Source organism: Jaculus jaculus, chromosome 13 (assembly GCF_020740685.1).
Source record: "Jaculus jaculus isolate mJacJac1 chromosome 13, mJacJac1.mat.Y.cur, whole genome shotgun sequence".
Classification (NCBI taxonomy): Eukaryota; Metazoa; Chordata; class Mammalia; order Rodentia; family Dipodidae; genus Jaculus; species Jaculus jaculus.
Window position 1 is genome coordinate 69,971,702 of NC_059114.1, and position 22,953 is coordinate 69,994,654.

Sequence of the window (22,953 nt, forward strand, 5' to 3'; positions counted from 1 at the left end):
CTAAGGAGGGTCTCATATACTCCTCCGATAAACCTACAAGACAGACACTGTTACCATGAGGCTGGAGGAGAGAAGGCTCACACTCTCTCAAGGTAAAAACACAGCCAAGACTCGAGCCTGCAGTGGCCTGGCCTCCAGGGCTGCCTGTCTGACTCTGACCCCCGCGTGCAGCTCTTGAGAGACAACGAGATACAAGCTCTTCTCTCCCACCGCCAGTGCTTTCAGTTTGAACTTGGCTAATCATTTACAGCCACGTAAACAACTGTTGTGACATTATACAGAAGTATTAAGCTTTTGATCTCTACTTCCATGCCATGTTCCTAGAACTGCTCAAGACAGATGTACATCTCAATGCACATTTCCCTCTAAAGTTATGAGAATCTGTACAAGATCAGTAATGTTAAACAACACTGCCAAATACCTAGAGAACTTGGTAATAGGCAACAAATCTGTTTCTTGTTTATATGGGACGCAGTTGAATAGTTATAGGTAAGAAAATCTAAGTACAATATTCATGAAGAACACCTCCCAATCTCTGAATGGTTCAGTAATGGAAAGCACAAAATCTCTTCACAAAAAAATGTTTTTATTTCATAAGCATTAAGAGAAAAAAAGCAACACTGCCCCAAATCCTCCCTCATGCAAATAAGTTTCTTCAGATTTTACGCTTTTTCCATTCTGGTTCATTCTTGGCTTCCTCATCATCAGATTCAACTTGGGCAAACATGGTTTTGGGCTGAGTTCTAAAAGAAAAGTTAAAAAGAAGAGGAAAGAGTTAGTCAGGAAGTGTTTATTATACTAGATTTGCTTCTTTCATCAGTGGGAACAAGTCTGGGGAATTGACTGCATCTCAATTATTAACTATAAATCATTAAAGGCTTCTGGCAAAGAAAAGGATAATGAAACTTTAATTATGTTCAGGGCGACAGCCAAACATTTTTTTGCAGGTTTTTCCTCTGTGGCAGATACTGTATGCTTTCTTTTCCTTAAATAAAGTTAAAGCACATCAAATTCAGTGGGTCCTCACATATCATAACCATACTCCAATTCAGGTGAACTGGGTCCACTTAGAAGGGCAAATTAAAATCACCAAGACCTTAGATGATATTTTAAAAAACAGTTTCATTTATTTGTAAGCAGAGATAGATAGAAGAGAAACAGGCAGGATGGGTGTGTCAGGGCCTTCAGCAGCTGCACCACTTTGTGTATCTAGCTTTGTGGGAGTACTAGGGAACTGAACCCAAGCCATTAGGCTTTGTAGGCAAGTGCCTTAACCACTGAGCTATCTCTCCAGCCCCCTATATGATATTTACTTAAACCTCTCTGGCTTTTCTTAGACTTACTTAGTCCAAAAACATTTGAAGTTAAAAGTTTTCTTATTGGATGAGTTTAGCAGGATGGGGGAAGAGAGGAGGGAAGCGATGATACCAACACATGATGGGTCCATACAAAGTTTCTACTTAATAGGGCTGGAGAGATGGCTTAGAGGTTAATGTGCTTGCCTGCAAAGCCAAAGGACCTAAGTTTGATTCTCCAGAACCCATGTAAATCAGATGCACAAGGTGGTGCATGCATCTAGAATTTGTCTGCAGTGGCTCGAGGCCCTGGTGTGCTCCCCCTTCTCTCTCCCTCTCTCTCTCTGAAATAAATAAATAAAAATAAACAAATATTTTAAAAACTGTATTAAAAAATTAGCTTGGCTTGGTGGTGCATGCCTTTAATCCCAGCATTTTTGAGGCAGAGGTAGAAGGATCACTGTGAGTTAAAGACCAGCATAAGAATACAGAGTGAATTCCATATCAGCATGGGCTACAGCAAGACCCTACTTTGAAAAATTACAACTAACTTATATGTAGTAACATATGCCAGTAAAAGCTTTAAAAATAAAACAAGTAACTGTCTCCTTGAATCCTATAGCAAGATCACGCGCGGAGGTGCCAAGCACATAGGAAGTATCAGGGAGCACGCCCGTAACATGGCCACACGGCGTCATACAGACATCCTCTACAGTAGGAAGTATCGGGGAGCACACCCGTAACGTGGCCACATGGCGTCATACAGACATTGTCTACAGTAGGAAGTATCAGGGAGCACGCCCGTAACACAGCCACACGGCGCCCTACAGAGATTCTCTGCAGAACTCCAAACAACCTTGCATGAGATCCTTCTGGGCTTCACCTTGTTCAATGACATCTCTATTTTACTATTCACACACATATAACTCAAGGGAAATATTGAATGGTTACACTGTGTTCCCCTTTCTGTAAAGCTACTGTGATTTCCTCCCAAACACAGTTTAATGAAAAAAGTATTAAAGTATAATATCTGAAGATTTTATGATATACATTTGCTTACACTTCATCTGGAGTATTATGGTAATTCCAGAATGGTAAAAATAATGGTAGAGCAATAATTTCTTTAGCAAGTAAAAGCAGTGTTGAAACCACATTACTTCTGATTGTTTATTACTCTGAGGAGGAAGAATAAATGATTTACAGCTCTGCTAATGCTATCTGACATGAGTCATGTTCTAGAATTCCTTGAGCAGTCACTATTCCTGTCTCTACAGTTACCTCACACAATTACCTAGAGCACCCTTTGTCCTCATATACAATCCAGTTGGTTAAACTCCTTGTCATTTCAAGACACTCTTATGACATCTACAATCAGGCCATTCCTCTAACATTTCAATAAGCAGCTGCAGATTTTCATAGGCCCTGAATTACTAGAAAGCAAGACCACTGACCTAAATGTGTTACAACAAATCAAATGATCCTTGTTAGATATTTTATCTTCTGGCAAAGATGCTGGTCACTTAGCTACAGACAAACTTGTATAGGAACAAATTTCTCTGGTTTAAAAAGATCCTCTGAAATAGATAATTCCTATGGACAGAATAAAGAGCATGGAATTTCAAGGGTACCCGGCAATGCTTTATAAGAAACCAGCTCACCAGTGTGAACTGCAATGAGACTTAAATACTAAGAAGTTAACAATGGGGCTGGAGAGATGGGTTAGTGGTTAAGGCACTTGCTTGCAAAGCCTAATGACCTGTGTTTGATTTCCCAGTACCCACATAAATCCAGAGGCATAAGGTGATACATGCATCTGGAGTTCGTTTACAGTGGCTAGAGGCCCTGACACACCCATTCTCTCTCTCTATCTCTCTGCTTGCAAATAAATCAAAACATAAGAAGTTGCAACAATGTGTTTTCATGTTTTTCATACATGTATATGTTTATATATGTATGTATGTATGTATGTATGTATCTGAAACTGCTATGGTAGATCCCAGGAAGAAAAGCTAGAGTTGGAAAAGATTATCTCATACAGTCTATCCACTTTCAGAGGTACTCAGAGCAGACTGCTGACTAACCTGAAGAGCACAGAATCAATGGGACTATTCAGCAACAGGTGGAAAGAGTAACGTTGCAAAGAGCACGAGACAATACTCCCACTGCAGAGACAAGCGCTGCTTACACACATAAATGAGTCTGCCAAACTTAATGAAAAAATGAGTATATGGCTCAGAACAAAGGAATGAGAGAAAATATATAACTGATCATAAAACTTGGCAGCCAAGACAAAAGTAAAAGAACAAATGAAAACAGTAATTTTTCAGAGATAGCCCTTTCCTTTCCTAACATGGAACATGGTGAACTCACTGAGTAAATGCTTTACTTTAGGGCCACTCAGCCTGTCACTACCAATAACTAGACCCTCAACAATTTCTTTTGTCCTCACAGAATTTTTAAATTTAGGGAATATATCAAATTGATTCAAATGTGGGACACCTCAAACTTTTGGCTTCCTTGCAAAACTCCATGAAATTCACTGCAATTCCCTTTTAGAACTAATCATACTGGTGACAGCAATGCAGGACTGTATGATATGCATGCATGCATGCATGCATACATACATACATACATACATACATACATACATACATACAAACAATTCCAACACAAGCTTTCAAGTTGCTGTGGAACCATGGACCAGGGAGACAGATGAACCCGTCTATGAAACGTGTGCTGTTCTGAAACCAGAGGACTCAAGACCAGACCCCGACCCCATGTAAAAGCCAGAAGCCATGGTGAGCTTCTGCAATCCCAAAAGGCCACAGTGAAATGGGAGGCAGAGACAGGAGAATTTTCTGGACGTTTGTGGACCAGCTAGCCTGGCAAATGGAGCACTGGACAAGAGTGACAGATCCTGACTCAAAAGGAAGTGAAAGGTGAGAACCAATACTCAAAGTCACCCCCCAACCCCCATATGTGCACTGCAGCGTGCCATGTGCCCTGGCAGGTGCATTCATACACTCATACGCACGTGCATGCACACACACACGCATACCATATACAAACAAGCAAAAAGTTGTTGTAGAATCTTCCCCAAATTGCAAAAACACCAAGGCATAAGCTCATCTAAAAAAATTCCAGATATTGATTCAGTTATTCTTTTTATTGATCAGGTAGGAAACAAATGAATGAAAGAACCAAGATCTTATCATACCATATTTGGGCAAAAATGTATATCCACAGTTGGAATAGAAGTCAGTAGTAGAGACCAGAAAACTAGAAAGGAGCCATGAGGGAGGGAGGAAAAGAGGGAGGGGGAAAAAAAAGGAGGGCATAGTAGATATGTAAGCAGAGGATCAGAATATTGGTGTCAGGGGATGGAGAAGAGGAATGGGAAGAGGGTTAATCAAAATTAAGTAAATAAGCCACATGGAAATATACTTCTTCACTAGTTAAAAGTATATATGGTCAAAGAAAATAGGCCCTAAAGAGAGAGCAAGAGAGAGAGCATTTGGGCATAAGTATCCTGTGAAGGTGGATAATGGTGTGCTCAGAAGCCATAGACTATAACTAGAAACTTATAGTGCCAGTGATGGGATACCTTCCAGTGAACTGTTGGTCCCTAATGCCCCAAAATATTACAGGCATTGCCAAGGTTCTTGGTTGCCCACCAGAACTAGATGGTAAGAACCTACTGCTGAAGACTCCACATGCTTGGGCGGCAGATCACTAAGAAATCAAGCTGGAGCTGAGCTGAAAGCCTCAAAACTGACAAAAGCTATGCTGTATGCCACCCTATGGGAGAGAGAGTCATCAAAGGTGAGGGGGAATTAAGGATGGGGAAGGGATTATCATGGTTTATTGTCTGTAATTGTGGAAGCTGTCAACAAAAAGGTTAAAAAAAAAACTGGGGAGAAAGCAGACCCTAGGGAAGAACTGTATTGTATTGCTGTATTGTTAAACGGGCGCATTATTGAACTGCCTCCTGAGTATTTATCTTTGTATCAACAGATCAGTCCTGCTCTCAGCCCCAGTCAGAAAAGCATTTTGTTTTGTTTTATTTTATTTGGCAGTGGGAAGTGGTAAATGCAGAGAATCATAATGATCAAGTGGTAAAACAAGTGACTGATGAACACTTGGCCTCCCATACATATATATCACCTCCCTACAGGGCTCAGGAAACATCCTGGGAAGAGCACTCTGGAACTCTGGCATCCAGGTATTACCCTCACAAACTCATATGATGGGGCCAGTCAACACTCTGCCATAGACAGGGTGGGAGCCTGGGGGCCACTTCCCAGCCCTAATGAGCTAGGGTAGCTATAGGTTGCTAGACAGTATCACAGCCACCAGTTAGGGATGAGAAGAAGGAGTATTCTAAGACTGAGGGAGAGAAGGGAAAATAATGTAGGGTACATGTGATCATAATGTAGTATGTGTGTGTATGGGGGTATGTTATAAAACAAAATCTCTTAGAAGATATAGTAGGCATCATTTCATTATACTTGGCAATAATTTCTTGACTACTAAAGGTGCAAACAACAAAAGTTGGATCACATCAAAATTTAAAGTTTCTCAGCAACATGAGAACATGAGTACTGCTCCCACTGCTAGTCTGACAACCAGCACCAGGGAAATGGGAAAAGACACTGTGGTCTACCAAAACTTATTGAATCAAGCAGAGGTAGGAGGATCGCAGTGAGTTCGAGGCCATCCTGAGACTACAGAGTGAATTCCAGGTCAGCCTGAGCTGGAGTGGGACCCTACCTCAAAAAACAAACAAACAAAAAAACCTTATGAATCAAATCCAGAGGCTATAGAGAACTCAACACTAAACCAGACTGCTAACAGACCCGTCAAGGCTCAGGGACCATGATAGAAGATGGGGCAGGAAGATTGTAAAAGCCACAGGGTGGGTAGAAATTTCCTGAGGCACAGCCACACCCACACAGAGACTGACTGAGGTCTTAACTACCACAACAGTGAACACCAACAACCCACTGAGGAAAGCATTCAGGGAACATGGCACCATGGAATGGGTTATATACAACCTTTGCAAAAACTAAAAAATTTTAAAGCTTCTATTTATCAAAGGGCATAATCAACAGAGAGAAAAAAAAAAACCAATGAAATGGCACAAAGTATCTATAAATCATGTACTGTTAAGAGATTAATATGTAGAATATATAAAGAATTCCTACAACAACATAAACAAAACAACCTCAATTAAAAAATTGAGCCTACTCCAAAGACAGAAAAATGACAAAAAAGAAAATGGCAAAAAAGCACATGAAAAGATACCCAAAATTACTAACCATTAAATAAAATTAAAACTAAATTATAATGAGATATCACCTCATGACTCATGAAAATGACTACTGATCAAATGTAAAATGGCACAGGCACTATGGAAAAGAGTATGGAGGCTCCTCAAAATATAAAAAATAGAATTACCATGCAATCCATCAATTTCACTTCTGATTATATACTCCAAAATATTGAAAGCATTCTCTTGAAAAGATATTAGCATACCCACGATCCCAGAAGCATTATTCACAAGATCAAAAAGTAATCCTAGTGCTTGCTAATTCATGAATGAATGAATGAAATGTGATATATACATGAACAGAATATTATTCATAACTAAGAAAAGATGGTGTTTTAGTTACTTTTCTCACTTTTGTGAGCAAATACCCAATATAAGCAACCTAAGGAGGAGAGGGTTACTTTAGCTCATGGTACAGGGGCCATAGTCTGTCATGGCGGGAAGGTGTGGTCGTGGGCTTACTTCGTGGTAGTGGGAACATCTGTAGTTGCTTGTTACATGAAGCTGACCCAGAAACAGACTATGAGCTAAAGAAGGAAGCTAGGCAATAGCCCTCAAGGGCCGCGGACCCAGTAATTCATGTCCCTCACCTAACTCCTACCTCCTTAAAGTTTCACGATCTCTCAAAACAACGCCACAAGCTGGAGACCAAGTATTCAAACACATAAACCTGTGGGAGACATTTTGCATTCAAATTCTAACATATGGGAGTTTAACATGCTGCAACATGATGCATCTTATATAAGTGAAATGAGCCAGTCACAAAAAGAGAAACAGTGCTTGATCCCACTTACAGGAGGAAAACAGAACATCTTGACTCACAGATATAGAAAATGGAATGGTGGGGGCTAGAGAGATGGCTTAGCAGTTAAGGTGCTTGCCTGCAAAGCCAAAGGACCCAGGTTCGACTCCCCAGAACCCACATAAGCCAGATACACAAGAGGCGCACACATCTGGAGTTTGTTTGCAGTGGCTGGAGGCCCTGGCACACCCATTCTCTCTTTCTCTCCCTCCTTCTCTCTCTCTCTCTCTGCCTATTCCTGTATCTCTTTCTCTCAAATAAATAAATAAAAGTAAAATATTTACACAACAACAACAACAAAAAAAGAAAGAAAATGGAATGGTGGGAGACAGATTGCTCAATAGTTAAGGTTCTTGCCCACAAAGCCTAATGATCTGGGTTCGATTCCCCAGCACCCACGTACAGCCAGATATACAAAGCAACGCATGCACCTGTACTTTGTAGTGGCTAGAGGCTCTGGCAGGACCATTCATATTCTCTCTATATATATCTCTCTGTTGGCAAATACTATTATTTTTTCAAGGTAAGGTCTCATTCTGGCCCAGACTGACCTGGAATTCACTATGTAGTCTCAGGGTGGCCTTGAACTCACAGAGATCCTCCTACCTCTGCCTCCCTACTGCTGGGATTAAAAGCATGTGCCATAGTGAATTCCAGGTCAGCCTGAGCTAGAGTGAGACCCTACCTTAAAAAAAAAAAAAGAGAAGAAGGAAGAAGAAGGAGAAGGAGAAGGAGAAGGAGAAGGAGAAGGAGAAGGAGAAGGAGAAGGAGAAGGAGAAGGAGAAGGAGAAGGAGAAGGAGAAGGAGAAGAAGAAGAATCTCAAGGATGAGAGACTGTATAGAGTGGGTGCAGTCTCTCTCTCTCAAATAAATAAGAAAGGTAAAAAGAGAAATATAAAAATCATCATTTTATCAGATTCAAAAGATACATTAAACTGTTAGAAAATTCCTAAGTGCTTACTCTGAATTTCGATGTCCCCCCTTTACCATGGGTTGGTGGGCCACAGCAGGTAATACCTGCACAGAGCTCCAGCACTCTCTGGGACTGGGAAAGATTAGGGAACTCCAAGTCTCTGAAGCAAGTCAACAGCATAAAAATGTGTCTTTGTAACCTAAAGATATGACTGGCATCCTCAACTACGGGAATATATTTCTTTATCTGGAGAAACTGGTCCTGTGTGAAGCTATTAGTAAAGATGGATCCTGGGGTTTTACTCCTGGGCTTCCTTTAAGGAGAGAGATTCCACTCTTGATAGTAAAGCATGGCAAGGGGAGGAAAGTGCTGCTCACAGAAACACTTTTTCCTTATTCCCATCCATACTGTTCCCCACCCCCAAACCAATATCCTAAGGCACAGTTTAGAACTTCTAATAAAAGCTCTTTGTTGTTTGCTAAATAAAGACAAGGTTCTTAAAAAGTGACTCAGCTTAAGCTCCCCGAACATCTACTTAGTCTGATGAATGCCAGTTTTGTAGCACAGCGAGAGAATCAAAGCATTCAACCTTGTAGCCAGTTTTTTCTTTTCTGCAATTTTTATCTTTGAATTTATTTCTAGCAAGTATTCTTTTTAAAAGGTTTAGAAATCTACACATGACAAATATATTAAAAATTCAATTCAGGACTACCCTGGGGCATTCTGGATGGGTTTCCTTAGTCATCACTTTACCAAGATACTGTGGAACACAGATGCTTTGACAATCTCTGCAAAGCTAAGAACTAGGCAATTTCTTCTCTCGGGAGTGGTCTAATGTTCCCTCAGCATAGAAACTGCTGTAAAAATAAACCAACAATGTCAAGGAAAAGTAAGATGAGACATACAAAACAACAACATATTAATACATTTGAAAATATTTGAAGACCGCCCTTAGAAATTCCTTTTTTTACAGATAGCAGGAAACAAACCGCCAATAACAAGCAAGCAGTCCTTTAATTCATTAAGTACGGTTCCCATCTGGGTCGCTTAAAGCAACAGAGCAGGATGCTGATGTAGGCTCTGCTGGACGCTTCTACAAGAGACAGTGGGACAAACTAGCCAGACGGACAATTAAAACATGGCACTGGGGGCCAGGAGGCTAGTCCAGTTGGTAAATTCTCATTCATAAGAATGAGAATCTGAGTTCAATTCTTAGTACCCATGTAAAAATGCCAGGCACAGAAGCATGTACCTGTACTTCTAGCTCCGACGGGGCAAAGACAGATCACTTGAGCTCACAGCCAGTTTAGGCTAATTGATGAAGTCCACACCAATGAGAGACCCTGACTCAAAAATGTAGAAAGGAGTAAGCTTCCCTGAAGAACCAATCAAGAATCCAACTGATTAATGTCAATGTTTTTTAATATCTTATTTATTTATATGACAGAGAAAGAGGGAGGGAAGAGAGAGAGAGAGAGAATGGATGTGCCAGGGCCTCTAGCTACTGCAAACAAACTCCAGATGTGTGTGCCCCCCTTGTACATCTGGCTAACGTGGGTCCTGGGGAATTGATTCTGGGTCCTTTGGCTTTGCAGGCAAACGCCTTACCCGCTAAACCATTGCTCCAGCCCAACTGATGTCAGCTTTAACCAGATTCATTCTTTTAGTGGTTTATTTATTTTTTTGTTTTGTTTTTTGAGGTAGGGTCTCACTCTAGCTCAGACTGATCTGGAATTCACTATGTAGTCTCAGGGTGGCCTTGAACTCACGGCAATCCTCTTACCTCTGCTTCCCGAGTGCTGGGATTAAAGGTGTGTGCCACCATGCCCAGCTCACATTTACCGATCTTTATGTGCTAACCTAAAACCTAAGTTTACAGAAGGCTGAAAGGAAACTTGGATTTTTCCAGTTTGATTAACTCATAAGGATTTTTCACTTGACTATATATATGGACTTGTCTACTGAAGTTACTGAGGACAGTATATTTTCATAAGCTACTCAGAGAAGGTGAAGGGCTTTTTATTTGTGTTGCTATAGCTCCCATGTGGTCTGCATTTGCTACTGACGAATATTACTCCATAAACAAATACATAAGTAATTTATTGCCATTTTGTGCTGGCAAGTTTTCCCTTTGATTTTTTTAAGTTGGTATACAGCATAGGCTTAATTATGGCGTTTTCATACACATGTGCTGTGATACCTCCTTGTTACTCATCTCCCTCTGCCACTGCCCTGTCCCAGCCTCCTGCCTGCTTCTTGCTGGATCCCTTACTTCCCTGCAATAGGCCTCCTTTCTGCTTTGGTGTCACTTGTATTCCCCTACTCTCCTCGAAATTTACTAAGCTGCTTCTCAAAGTTATTTGTACAGACTGAGTTGAGTCTTCTCCAGCAATTGTGTGCTACCACAACTTGATAAGAACCCACAGAAAGTGAATTCCCCCTCTGCGTTCCTATCTGTGGATGTTTGTGTCCAGCAGCCAGTGATGAGTAAAGATTCCCCCTGAAATCTACTAAAAGGGCATTTGGGGCACAGTACAGTGTTCATGTGAGAGATTCTATGTGTCAGAAGCACTGTCTTGTCTTTTCTGACTAAGCTCTAACCTATGCCTTCTGCATTTCTTCCTAGTGTGTTCAAAGCACAACAAAATCATCAAAATGTTTCTCAACAGCAATGGAAAGTCCACAGGCCACAATCTTTTTCCTTATGGGTGTGCTCCTGATATGATTCATTCAAGAAACATAAATAGAAATCCTGGGTAATAGACACAGTATGAGGGGAAATCACTTGTATGACTTAATCATCAGTATGTGAGTATAAACCACAAGCATTTTTGGCTCAGGGCCCATTGTTTATTATGAAGAAAAACCTCAAAGCCAAAGCAATTACAGGCATGACTTGATAATCTGACACACTTGCTACCCCTATTAGAATGAATACAGCCCAGATGAACTCTGACCCAGCAGTCACAATTGCAGAATTATTAAGGTTAAATAAAAGGCCTGACCAAAAGATTCAACTTAAAATGATTCCTCCTGGTTGGTGAAGAGATAATCAATGACTTTTTAAAAAAATATTAATGATACATAAGAAGATGAGAGGTGGGCTGGGGAGATGACTTAGCAGTTAAGGCATTTGCCTGCAAAGCCAAAGGAGCCAGGTTCTGTTCCCCAGAACCCACGTAAAGCCAGATGGAAGGCCCTAGCCAATGCTCGCTCGCTCCCTCTCTCTCTCTCTCTCTCTCCCCCCCCCCTCCTGTCTCCCCCTCTCTCTCTCTCCCCCCCCTCTCCTGTCTCCCCCTCTCTCTCTCTCTGTCTATCTCCCTCTTTCTGTCTCAAATAAATAAATAAGTAAACTAATAAATTCTTTTACAAAAAAAGATGATGAGAAGTAACAAGATGTTTCTAAATAAAAAAATTCCGATTTTCTTCAGGAAATAAATACACAGAATTTTGGAATCTAAACACATCTTAGACTCAAGAAGAGCACACTAACTCACAAGAGTTTAGGGACTAGAAAGGAGAGAAAGGGACAAATATTAAAGCTATACAAATTGTAGAAACAAATGTTTTACGTGAAAGAAAAGAGGCTAGGGAAACAGCTCAACTGTGAGGTTGTGGGATTGCCCAAGTTCAATTCCCCACAACCCACGTAGAAAGTTGGGTGTGGCCAAGTGTAACCATGCTTTAACCTCTGTCCACAAGGTGGGGGTGGAGAGCAAGGCAAGGCTGGGGCTCACTGACTGGAAAACAGCAACTCCAAGTGGAGGAAGAGATCCTGTGTCTCAAGGAAATATGCAGCTGAGCAACAGAGGACACCGAGTTCTCTGGCCTCTGCACACATGCAAGGTGACTGTGCACATGCACGCGTGCGCACACACACACGCGCGCACACACACACACTCACTACACATGACACTTCATACCATACTCTACACATACACATGGACACACACAAAAACACATAAAAGAATGAAAAGAGAAAGAGTTCTGTAAAATCACATTAGCTGCTATAATGGTGGATGCTGTCAACTTGACAGGATCTAGAATCACCTACGATATAAATCTGTGAGCATGTCTACGAAAGAGCTTCTAGATTAGGTTAACTGAGGAGGGAAGACCCACCCTAACTGTCAATGGCACCATTTCATGGGCTGGAATCAGAGACTGAATAAAATGGACAAAGCTAGTTACACACCAGGATCCACTGCTTTACACTTGCATACTAGACATGTGACCAGCTGCCTCAAGCGACTGTAGGTATGTCTTCCTCACCATGTACCCACATGCTGTGAGCCAAAATAAGCCCTTTCTTCCCAGGTATTTTGTCATAGCAAAAAGGAGAGTAACAACACGACTAGCTACCTTATTAAAAAGTGGGTAAATCAACAGTGGACACTGCAGGCCTTATAATTGGCCAGCCAGGCCAAGTGAGCCAACGGGTGCAATAGTGGCAGGTCTGTCATGGTGGAAACCAACTGCCCTCCAATTGGACTGCAGGCCTGCTCCATGGGGGGAGGAACACATCCCTGATACTAAAAACTTAAAAGAGGGGTAGTCATGAGCCCTAGGGGTGTAACATCTGCTGATGTCTGGAAAAATGTATATACTATGCTTATCAAACTGCCCAGTAAGCACTTCTCTTAATATTTATACCCTTATGTTAATGCTACTCTCACTTTGAGTAGAGAATCTTCTCTTTTCAGAGGTCAGTGACCTTGGGATGACTCAGAAGGTATCATGGTGCTGGAAAGAAGTGACTGGAGTACTGAGTAACATCTTGATCACACCTTCCAAGGCTCAGGGTCTAATGTGGAAGAGGTGGTGGAAAGAATCTAAGAACCAAGGAAGGGTAGGACTCCTTACAACATGCTCCCTCCAGACATAAAATGGCCTGGATATCCATGACCTCATAGTGCCTGACACTACCTACACAAGACCATCAAGAGGAGGAAAAGATCATGACATCAAAATAAAAGAGAGACTGATTGAGATGGGGAGGGGATATGATGGAGAATGGAATTTCAAAGGGGAAAGTGGGGAGGGAGGGAGGGAGGGAGGGTATTACCATGGGATATCTTTTATAATCATGGAAAATGTTAATAAAAATTGAGAAAAAAAAATTTTTAAAGTGGGTAAATAAGTTAAAATGACAAAACTTGAAAAACACACAGCTAGAGACAGGACATATATTATCAAAGCCTTCTCTTCAGTTTTCATTACTAAAATCTGTAACTATGTGTCACAATTTCCATTCAAAACTTACATGAAAGCTGGGTACTGGCGGAGTGCAACCCTCTTCCTTCATGGATAAGGAACAGTGTTTCAGTGGAGAAATGAGACTTCCCAGGCAGTGGCAGAGCAGGAACTGAACCCTGGACTTCTGATTCTTAGTCTAGTGTCCCTATGCTAAGTCATGCCATTGGCACACAAAAATCTTGCCAGCTTCACTATTGCTCAACTTTCCCACTAACCACTGCCAGATGTATTCTGATGAAAATAGTATGCTGGAGAGCTAGAAACGGCAGGCCTATCTCTGAAGGCATATCTCCTACACTTAATCCCATTTCTGCTATTTGTCACCTGCCACTGGTGGAGTACTGGGCATGTTTTATGGTTCAGTTTATTCACCTACAAAATGGGTACAACAATATTGTTAACCTACAGGGATGTTATGAGCATTATATGATAATGCACATAAAATTATTAAACTAGCCTGACACGAGTATAATAAAACTGTTATGATAATTATTATTATAAAACTTGCTGTATTATTTCATATAATCAATATTTCAATTGATTTTCTAAAGTTGCATTAGAATATACTTAATAAAATAATTCATATAAACACAACAATGCAACTTGCTGTTTTTAATTTTATAAGTGTGAATTCTTTATTATTTGTGGTTTTGAATGATTAGTTTCATATTATTAACAAATTTTAGTATGAAAAATAATCACTTTAGAACCAGGCGTGGTGGCGCACACCTTTAATCCCAGCACTCGGGAGGGAGAGGTAGGAAGATCACCATGAGTTCAAGGCCACCCTGAGACTACATAGTGAATTCCAGGTCAGCCTGGACTAGAATGAAACCCTACCTCAGGAAAAAAAAAAATCACTTAAGCATTTCTTAAAATGTAGAGTCTCAGAGTCTGTTAGCCTGGGGTAAACCCTAGAAATCTACATTCAGACCCTCTCCCCTAATGTACTTATTCCCACCACCTGCATGCAGGTGGTTCACAAAACCAGTGTGAGAAACACTGTCCTTTACATAGGCACGTGGTAGAGAGTGACAGTTAAGTATAACTCAGGAAAAACAAGTTAAATTTCTCTGTGGGTTTATGCCTCTTCCTGACAGAAATGACATATAATAAATCTTAACTTGTTCAAAGGGATCTCTTTAAATACTGCTTATGAACTTTAAATTACTTTAAATGGATACTTGATTCTATTATTATGATAATCTAATATATTCACAACATCCACATATCCTGTATCATGTAAGACACACACAGAGTGAAAATTAAATGAACTGAACCAGCAATAATTCAGGTTATCTGGCAAGAAAAGTAGACTTGGTTGACAGAGCTGTCAGCCTGGCAGGCTGCTGGCCAGGCTTCAGGCTTCCACACAGATCTGTCCCTATCTGAGATGTAAGCTAATAGCATTCTGGATCTACATCCTGCCCCTTCCCCAGCCAGCTCCTTTGCCTGCCCTCCAGCAGCATCTTTGAACAAGAAACTGTAACTGAATCTCCGCCTGTGTGGCTAAACAGGAGTCCTCTATGATCCTGCAGTATCTGAAAACTTTCATGGCTATTCCATTGCTAGCGTCAGGATTTAAATTTAAATACACTCAACTGATACACACAAAGTGTTCAAAGACTCTTCACTCTCATCACTGAACAATGCAGTCGAGTACAAGGCCATGTGTAGGGAGGGAGATTTGTGGAGTGTCTAGCTATGCTTTTCTGTGTTAAAGCAAGATACAGTAAATAAATCTTCATTTCATCACTGACAGAAGTCAATTGCAGTGAAGAAAAACAACCACACACACATTCTCAATTACAGTGACCTTTATGAAAAGATCCCTTCATATATTAGCTTCCTTTCAAACACTCTGCCACTTGGCAGTAGGTAGTGTCCCCCAGCAGGTAGCACAGGAGAAAACAGCTCTGCTGTCCTGGCTGGCAAATCACACATCATAGGCAGACAGCACTATGAACATAGTTAGCATGCAGTAAATGTAAGGTGATGAAACTGGGTAGAAGGAAAAAAGATGTGACTAAAATACAGCAGTGGAAAGGCAGACACTAGTAAGATGGAGCACAGTCCTTGGCAAAGCTGACCAAAGTCAGTGTCGGCTTCAGGCACTGTGCGCTCCTCCTCAGAAGCACAGTGCAGTATGACCGTGCACATCCTCCCGCCCTAGCACATGTTCCAACTATAAATATACATCACTTATGAGGGAAAATAATCGTTAGGCAATAGTTATCAGTGAATAAAAACACCTTTAGCATCAATTCTATTTAAGTAAACTTAAGAATCTGGATGAGCTGACAGAAAACTGGAAGAAGCCATGCTACATGTAGTTCAATGGGAGAAAGTGATACCACCAGTGATGATACTCAACAGTGGACACTGCAAGCCTTATATTTGGCCAGCCAGGCCAAATGAGCCAACTGGTACAACAGTGGCATGTCTATCATGGTAGAAACCAACTGCCACTCCAAGGGAGGGAACATAATCCTGATACTGAAAACTTAAAACAGGGGTAGTCATGAGCCCTAGGGGTGTAACATCTGCTGATATCTGGATAAGTGTATATACTATGCTTACCAAACTGCCCAGAAAGCACTTCTCTTAATATTCATACCCTTATATTAATGCTACTCTCACTTTGAGTAGAGAATCTTCTCTTTTCAGATGGAAGTGACCTTGGAACGACTCAGAAGGTATCATGGTGCTGGAAAGAAGTGACTGGAGTACTGAGTAACATCTCGATCACACCTTCCAAGGCTCAGGGTCTAATGCGGAAGAGGTGGTGGAAAGAATGTAAGAGCCAAAGGAAGGGTAGGACTCCATACAACGTGCTGCCTCCAGACATAAAATGGCCTGGATATCCATGACCTCACAGTGCCTGACACTGCCTACACAAGACCATCATAAGAGGAGAAAAAGATCATGGCATCAAAATAAAAGAGAGACTGATTGAGATGGGGAGGGGTTATGATGGAGAATGGAATTTCAAAGGGGAAAATCAGGGGACGGAGGGTATTACCATGGGATATTTTTTATAATCATGGAAAATGTTAATAAAAATTGAGGAAAAAAAGAATCTGGATGGATGGATAAATTACTAAATGAATGAGTGTATGAATGAATATTTCTAAGAAAACTCATAAAACTCAAATAGACTATATTCCATGAAAGGATGGGAAAGAGTGAGGACATTAAGTAATTACTCTTTACTTTGCCCTCCACAGAAACACCATACTTTGTGACAACTTTTTTTTTAATTTATCTATCTATTTTGAGAGAGAAAGTGAGAGGCAGAGAGAGAGAGAGAGAAAGAGAGGGACAGAGAGAATGGGTAAATCAGTGCCTCCAACCACTGTAAACAAACTCCAGATGCATCCGTCCCCTTGTGCATCTGGCTTACATGGGTCCTGGAGAATCGAACTAGGATCCTTTGGCTTTGCAGGCAAATGCCTTAACCACTAAACCATCTCTCCAGCCCCACTTTGACAGTTTTATAGGTAAACTAAATCAAGTCTTTGCAAAATAAGTGAATTTAATAGTATTCAAAAGAGCTTAAGGATATACATAAAAAAGGAATACGCAATAATTTTAGGAAGCCAGTCTAACATGACATAACAAATAAGTCACAACTACATGAAGGTGGTATCAAGGATGCCAGGACGGGGCTGCAGAGAAGACTCAGCAGTTAAGGCACTTGCCCATAAAGCCTCATGACCCAAGTTTGATTCCCCAGAACACACATAAAAGTCAAATGCACCAGTAGCACATGCATCTGAAGTTTGTTTGCAGCAGCTCAAAGCCCTGGCGCATGCGTGCGCGCGCGCGCGCGCGCGCACACACACACACACCCCTCCCACCCCCCCCCCGCCGGGAGTGGTGGTGGCACATGTCTTTAATCCCAGCATTTGAGAGACTGAGGTAGGAGAACTTGAGTTTAAGGCCAGTGTGAGACTATATATTGAATTCTAGGACAATAAGACCCTACTTCGAAAAAACAAAAAGAAAAAAAAAGATGCTAGGATGGCTCTGAATAGAGCCATATAGAAAAATATAACTCACTGGGATTCTGTGTGAGAATGAAAATACTTAGTAGCAGAGGCCAATAAGTTAAAAAGGAGACAAAGGGTAGAGAAAGGATGGGAGGAGGATACTTAGTAGGTTGATATTGTATATATGTAAGTACAATGATTGTAATGGGGAGGTAATATGATGAAGAATGGAATTTCAAATGGGAAAGTGTGGGGGTGGGGAGGGAGGGAATTACCATGGGATATATTTTATAATCATGGAAAATGTTAATAAAAATTAAAAATATATATATATAACTCATCATCATGTAGTCAAGTAGGAAAGTTACCTGATCACTTCCATAGTGCTACATTATCCTTCATGTAGGAAAGAAAAAGACATGAGACATTTATGTATCTCCCCACTTAGGCAAAAGATAAACTAGAGACTAAAGAGATTGGTTTGCTCTAGGTGATGGATAGGAAAGAGACTCAGAGGAGACAATGGAAGTAGGGAAACACACATGTGGCCACACATGCACACACACAAATGTAGGGAAAACCAAAACAAGGAATATAAACACTAACAAATAAGCCTAACTTCATTTCAAAAGGGTAACCCGATCATGATGACTAGGGTGAAGAAAAGACCTATCCTAAGTAACTTTGGGAAACTATCTTCACTGGATATTTCTCGTACACAGCTTCACATTGCTGAAACGTCCAACCAGTTTTATGGGAGGAAGGGATTTATTTTAAGCTTACAGATCTAGGGGAAGTTCCATTAAAGGTGGAAGACACCGGCTCCCTTTCATAAGTCCAAGCATAGAGAGAAATCACCAGTGGCAAAGACCAAAAGCAGCCAACACAAACCTGGCAGCAAGCAGGACCCCAGAGCTCACACTTCTCTGCACACTTTGGGCTGGGTAACTCCAAAACGGGTGTAGTTTTAGAATTTACCATTTCAAACTCTTAGGACTCCAAGACTGAAGCATTGGCTCTTTTGTTGTTGGTGACGGCAGTGGTGGTGATGGTCTCATGTAGCTCACGCTGGTCTTGAACTCATTAGGTAGCCATGGAGGACCTTGAACTCTTGTCCTTCCTGTCTTCATTTCCTAAGTGCTGGGACTATAGATAAGCACCACCTCATTGGCTATAGTTTGGGAGTTTCCTTGAGACTATGTAGCCTCCAACACATAATCTTCCTTCCATTGCCTCTTGAATGCTGCTATCACAGGCATGTGCCACATCCTACCTGACGTTCCTGACCCACATTTTTATATTTCTGTTTTATTTATGAGAGCGAGAGAAAGAGAAGTGGCACACCCGAACCTCTAGCCAGTGCAACTGAACTCCAGACCTGTGCACCACCTGTGTGCATTGTACACTTGCCTCACCTTTGCGTGTCTGGCTTACATGGGACCTGGAGAGTAGAACATGGGTCCTTAGGCTTCGCAGTAAAGCTTAACCCCACTAAGCCATCTCTCCAGCCCTCCCGACCCATTTTTCATGTTCAAGTATGAAATAAAAATGAGCAAGTGAAACCCCCAAACACTATTGTTATGTTCTTCCTAATTCATTAGAATAGCAATTTTTATCTTATCTTTTTTTTCTCAGTTTTTATTAACATCTTCCATGATTATAAAAAATATCCCATGGTAATACCCTCCCTCCCCTGACTTTTCCCTTTGAAATTCCTTATCTTGTGTATCTTCTCTCTTTATCTGGTGCTGGAGGCAGATCGGGGCTCTGTGCACATGAAGTGGATGCATGCTGGACCGTGAGCACACCCCAGCCCCATTTCTTACTTGGAATATGCTGGAGACACCCAGTACGGGTTGTCTTCGGCTGCTTTGGCATGCCGTAAAATGGCTTCCCGGGGATTACTGTCATCAGTCTTGTCCAAAGCAATGTTTTTCACGATGTAGGATGAAAGGGTGCCCCCATGGGTTCCCACTCGGCCGCCACGACCTGTTTCAAAAGAAAAACGCCAGGTCAAAAACAGAATGAGGGGTCTCTGGAGCAGCATCTGCATGGATGTGATGAGAAACAGAATGAGGGGACTCTGGAGCCGCATCTGTGCACATCTGATCAGAAACCTCAACAGTATGGGACCATCATCTCTGTTCAGTGCTCAAGAATCAAAACCAAAGAAAGTAATCACCAAGCCTCAACTTCCCCATGCTTCTGAGGAAAACAAACCATGTGGTTTTCCTCATTGGCAGACAGGAAACTCCTTAAAGGCAGGGATTTATTCACCGTTGGATCCTTAGTGGCTAGGATGTTGTCCAATAGCCAAGAAAAAGGCCCAAATTTTGCCTGGGCCCCCCACCCCCACCCCGCAAAAAAGCCCAAATTTTTAGAAAATTCTTTTTAGAATTAATTTCTAGAGTGATAAATACATGGACAACCAAGTAACACTAGAAATTTAATTTCATAAGTTAAGATAAGAAACTTAAGGGAAAGATCACCCTCAGAGCATCTGTGTGGCCATTAACCATTACAGCACTTCAGATTGGGGTGGTTCAGCAGGTCTTTTTAAATTTTTTTTTTTAAATTTTATTTATTTATTTATCTGAGAGAGAAAGAGAGAGAGGAGAAGAGATAGATAGAGAGAAAATGGGTGCACCAGGGCACCCAGCCACTGCAAACGAACTCCAGATGCATGCACCACCTTGTGCATCTAGCTTACATGGGTACTGGAAAATTGAACCTGGGTCCTTTGGCTTTGCAGGCAAATGCCCTAACTGCTAAGCCAACTAACTCTCCAGCCCAGACAGCACTATTTTCAATGAGCATGTAGGTTATGTACTGTAGAGAGGGATGTTCATCAGTGTTTGGATGAGGAAAGTATTGAACCAACAGTCACATCAGAAGATCACAATAGGAGAGAAGTGAATGTAGCACTATGAAGGTGGGTTACAGTCAGACTGACAAGCTTGACTCTGGACCTGTAAGCACAGGAGGAGCTTGAGGATGACTGGGGGAAGAGGCAACAGGAAAAGCTCGAAGGCTGCGGTAAAAGCAGTGCACGAGATGAATGGAGGCGCAATGAGAAAGGCATCATTTGAGATATGCTGCCTAATTAGGACTTTCAATAACGCAGGCCGTGATATATGTGGGAACTCTAACTGTTGGCAAGGGAAATTTAAAGAGCAATTTCAATAGATACATGAATGCTTCCAATGCTGAGGTCCAGAGCTCAGGCTCAGATGATGAAGAAGTCAAAAGCTCCAGGCTCAGCCGATAAAGCACTTGTTGCACAGGGTTAGGACCTGAGTTCACATCCTCAGAACACACATGAAGCCAGATGCAGCAGTGCCTGTCTGTCATCCCAGTGCACCTGTGGCAAGGAAGGAGGCAGAGACGAGAGAATTCCTAGAAGTCCCAGCCGGCTAGCCTGGCACGTGCAGCAGACAACAACAAAGAGAGCCTCCTCAAACAAGGTGGAAGGGGGGACCAACACATGAGGTTTCCTCAGACTTCTACCTGCATGTTCTTCCTTCCCTCTTTTCCTCTCTGCCTCCCCCGCCCACAGTGCTCTCCACACAAGCTGCAGGCTTTGGCATCTAAGAGAAATAACAAGTAACCAGGTGACAGAAGATGGAGTTCCAGTGAAGATGTGTACAACAGCCAATGCTAGCTTGCTCTTCTGATGCCTACATTCTTAACAAAGGACTGCAGGCTGGGCATAGAGGCTCACACCTTTAATTTTGGCACTTAAGAGGTTGAAGCAGAGGAATCTCTATGAGTTCAAGGCCAGCAGGTGCTACAGACTGAGTTCTAGGTTACCCTGGACTAGAGTGGGAACCCGCCTCAAAAAAAAAAAAAAAAATAGGGCTGGAAGGATGGCTTAGCAGTTAAGGTATTTGCCTGCAAAGCCAAAGGATCCAGGTTTGATTTCCCAGGACCGACATACATCAGATGCACAAGGTGGCACATGTGTCTGGAGTTAATTTGCAGTGGCTGGAGGCCTTGGAGTGCCCATTTTCTCCCCCCCCCCCCCGCCTATAAATAAATAAAAATTTTAAAAATTAAAAGAGAAACGAAGGGAGGAAGGGTAAAAGGGGGAAGGGGAAGAAGAAGGAGGAAGGAAGGAGGGAGGGAGACAGGGGAGGAAGGAACACAGGAAGGAAAGAAGAAAGGAAGGAAGGAGGAAAGGAAGGAAAACAGAAAAGAAGCTGTCATTTTGCCTGAACACCAGTGTGTAAGTCTGCCTCTCCCTACAGGCTAGCTGAGAAAGGGAGAGCACTTCTCTCAGCCTGGGTATTTTCCTGCTTGTCATCTACATGTGTCTTCATTGGGTTTTTCTTGCTTTGTTGTAACAACTGTATAATTTTTCTTTGAACTCTACACTCTAAAAATACCAATTTTAAAAAATATTTACTTATTTGCAAGGGGGAAGAGACAGAGAATGAATTAGAAGACAAAATTGGCATTCTAGCATCTTTTGCCACAGCAAATAAACTTCAGATGCATGCGGCACTTTGTGTACTTGGCTTTACATGGGGGAATCCAACCTGGTTGTCAGGCTTTGCTAGCAAGCGCGTTTTACCGCTGAGCCATCTCTCCACCCCGAAGACCTTCGTCAGTTACACCACCCTGCCCCTCACCTCAGCCAATAACTAGCTATCTGATATTCACCTGGGCCTGCTACAGGAGGTTCTGGCTTGTGTGACTTCAAGGGGTCCAGTCGGTCCTTCTCCAGCTGTTTCCTTGTACTCCGTTGGCGGGGCTCACGGAACATAGGCAAGGCATGAGCTGCAATTAGTCACATTTGAAATTTTTTATTACAATAATAACCCATCATCCAAAAACATAGCTAATGCATGAGTAATCGAAACACAAAATGAAAAAGTCATAATGACAGCCTTCATCTAATAGTAAGAGACAGTCTCACTGTAGCCGATTAGCCAATTCTGTTTGGTACCAGGCTCATTGTTCACCTCTGCTGGAAGCTAGTGGAAAACACTGTCAAATACCATCATGGAAACACTGGTGAGATTCCCCACCTCCTAAAATATGGGTAGTACTTAAAGCTTAATTTCTGTGGTTTTAAGAAGAGGCACTTAATGAAACTGCTTGTTTTTTCTTACAGGACCCAAATGTGAATAATGCCAACAGCTGGCATGCCAGCCCTGACGCTCCCTCAGATGCCTCACAAACACTGGACTCGCTCACACGGTTCTGCAAGGCGCCCGCCTAGCACGAGCAGTGGACAACACTGAGGCACCCGGAAGGGAGGGGAAGAGCACTTATCCCACTGAAACTGGGGTGAAGGTTGCCTCAAATGCACGGGTGCCTGCATCTCATGGCATGGGAACCCTTCCTTCTGGCCTTTTACATGG

At 42.0% G+C, this 22,953-nt stretch overlaps 1 protein-coding gene across 1 annotated transcript in view; it reads right to left on the reverse strand.

Moving 5' to 3' along the window:
- Positions 1-569: 569 nt before the first annotated feature.
- The window catches only part of Wdr70 (WD repeat domain 70), a 266,830-nt gene continuing 244,446 nt past the window's right edge, over positions 570-22,953 (reverse strand). Inside the window, exons 16-18 of the mRNA XM_045132810.1 lie at positions 22,250-22,366; positions 19,414-19,576; positions 570-743 (exon numbers count right to left, since the gene is read on the reverse strand). Of these exons, the coding sequence (XP_044988745.1) occupies positions 656-743; positions 19,414-19,576; positions 22,250-22,366 (368 nt within the window). The 3' untranslated portion in view covers positions 570-655. The remainder of the gene's footprint in view (positions 744-19,413; positions 19,577-22,249; positions 22,367-22,953) is intronic.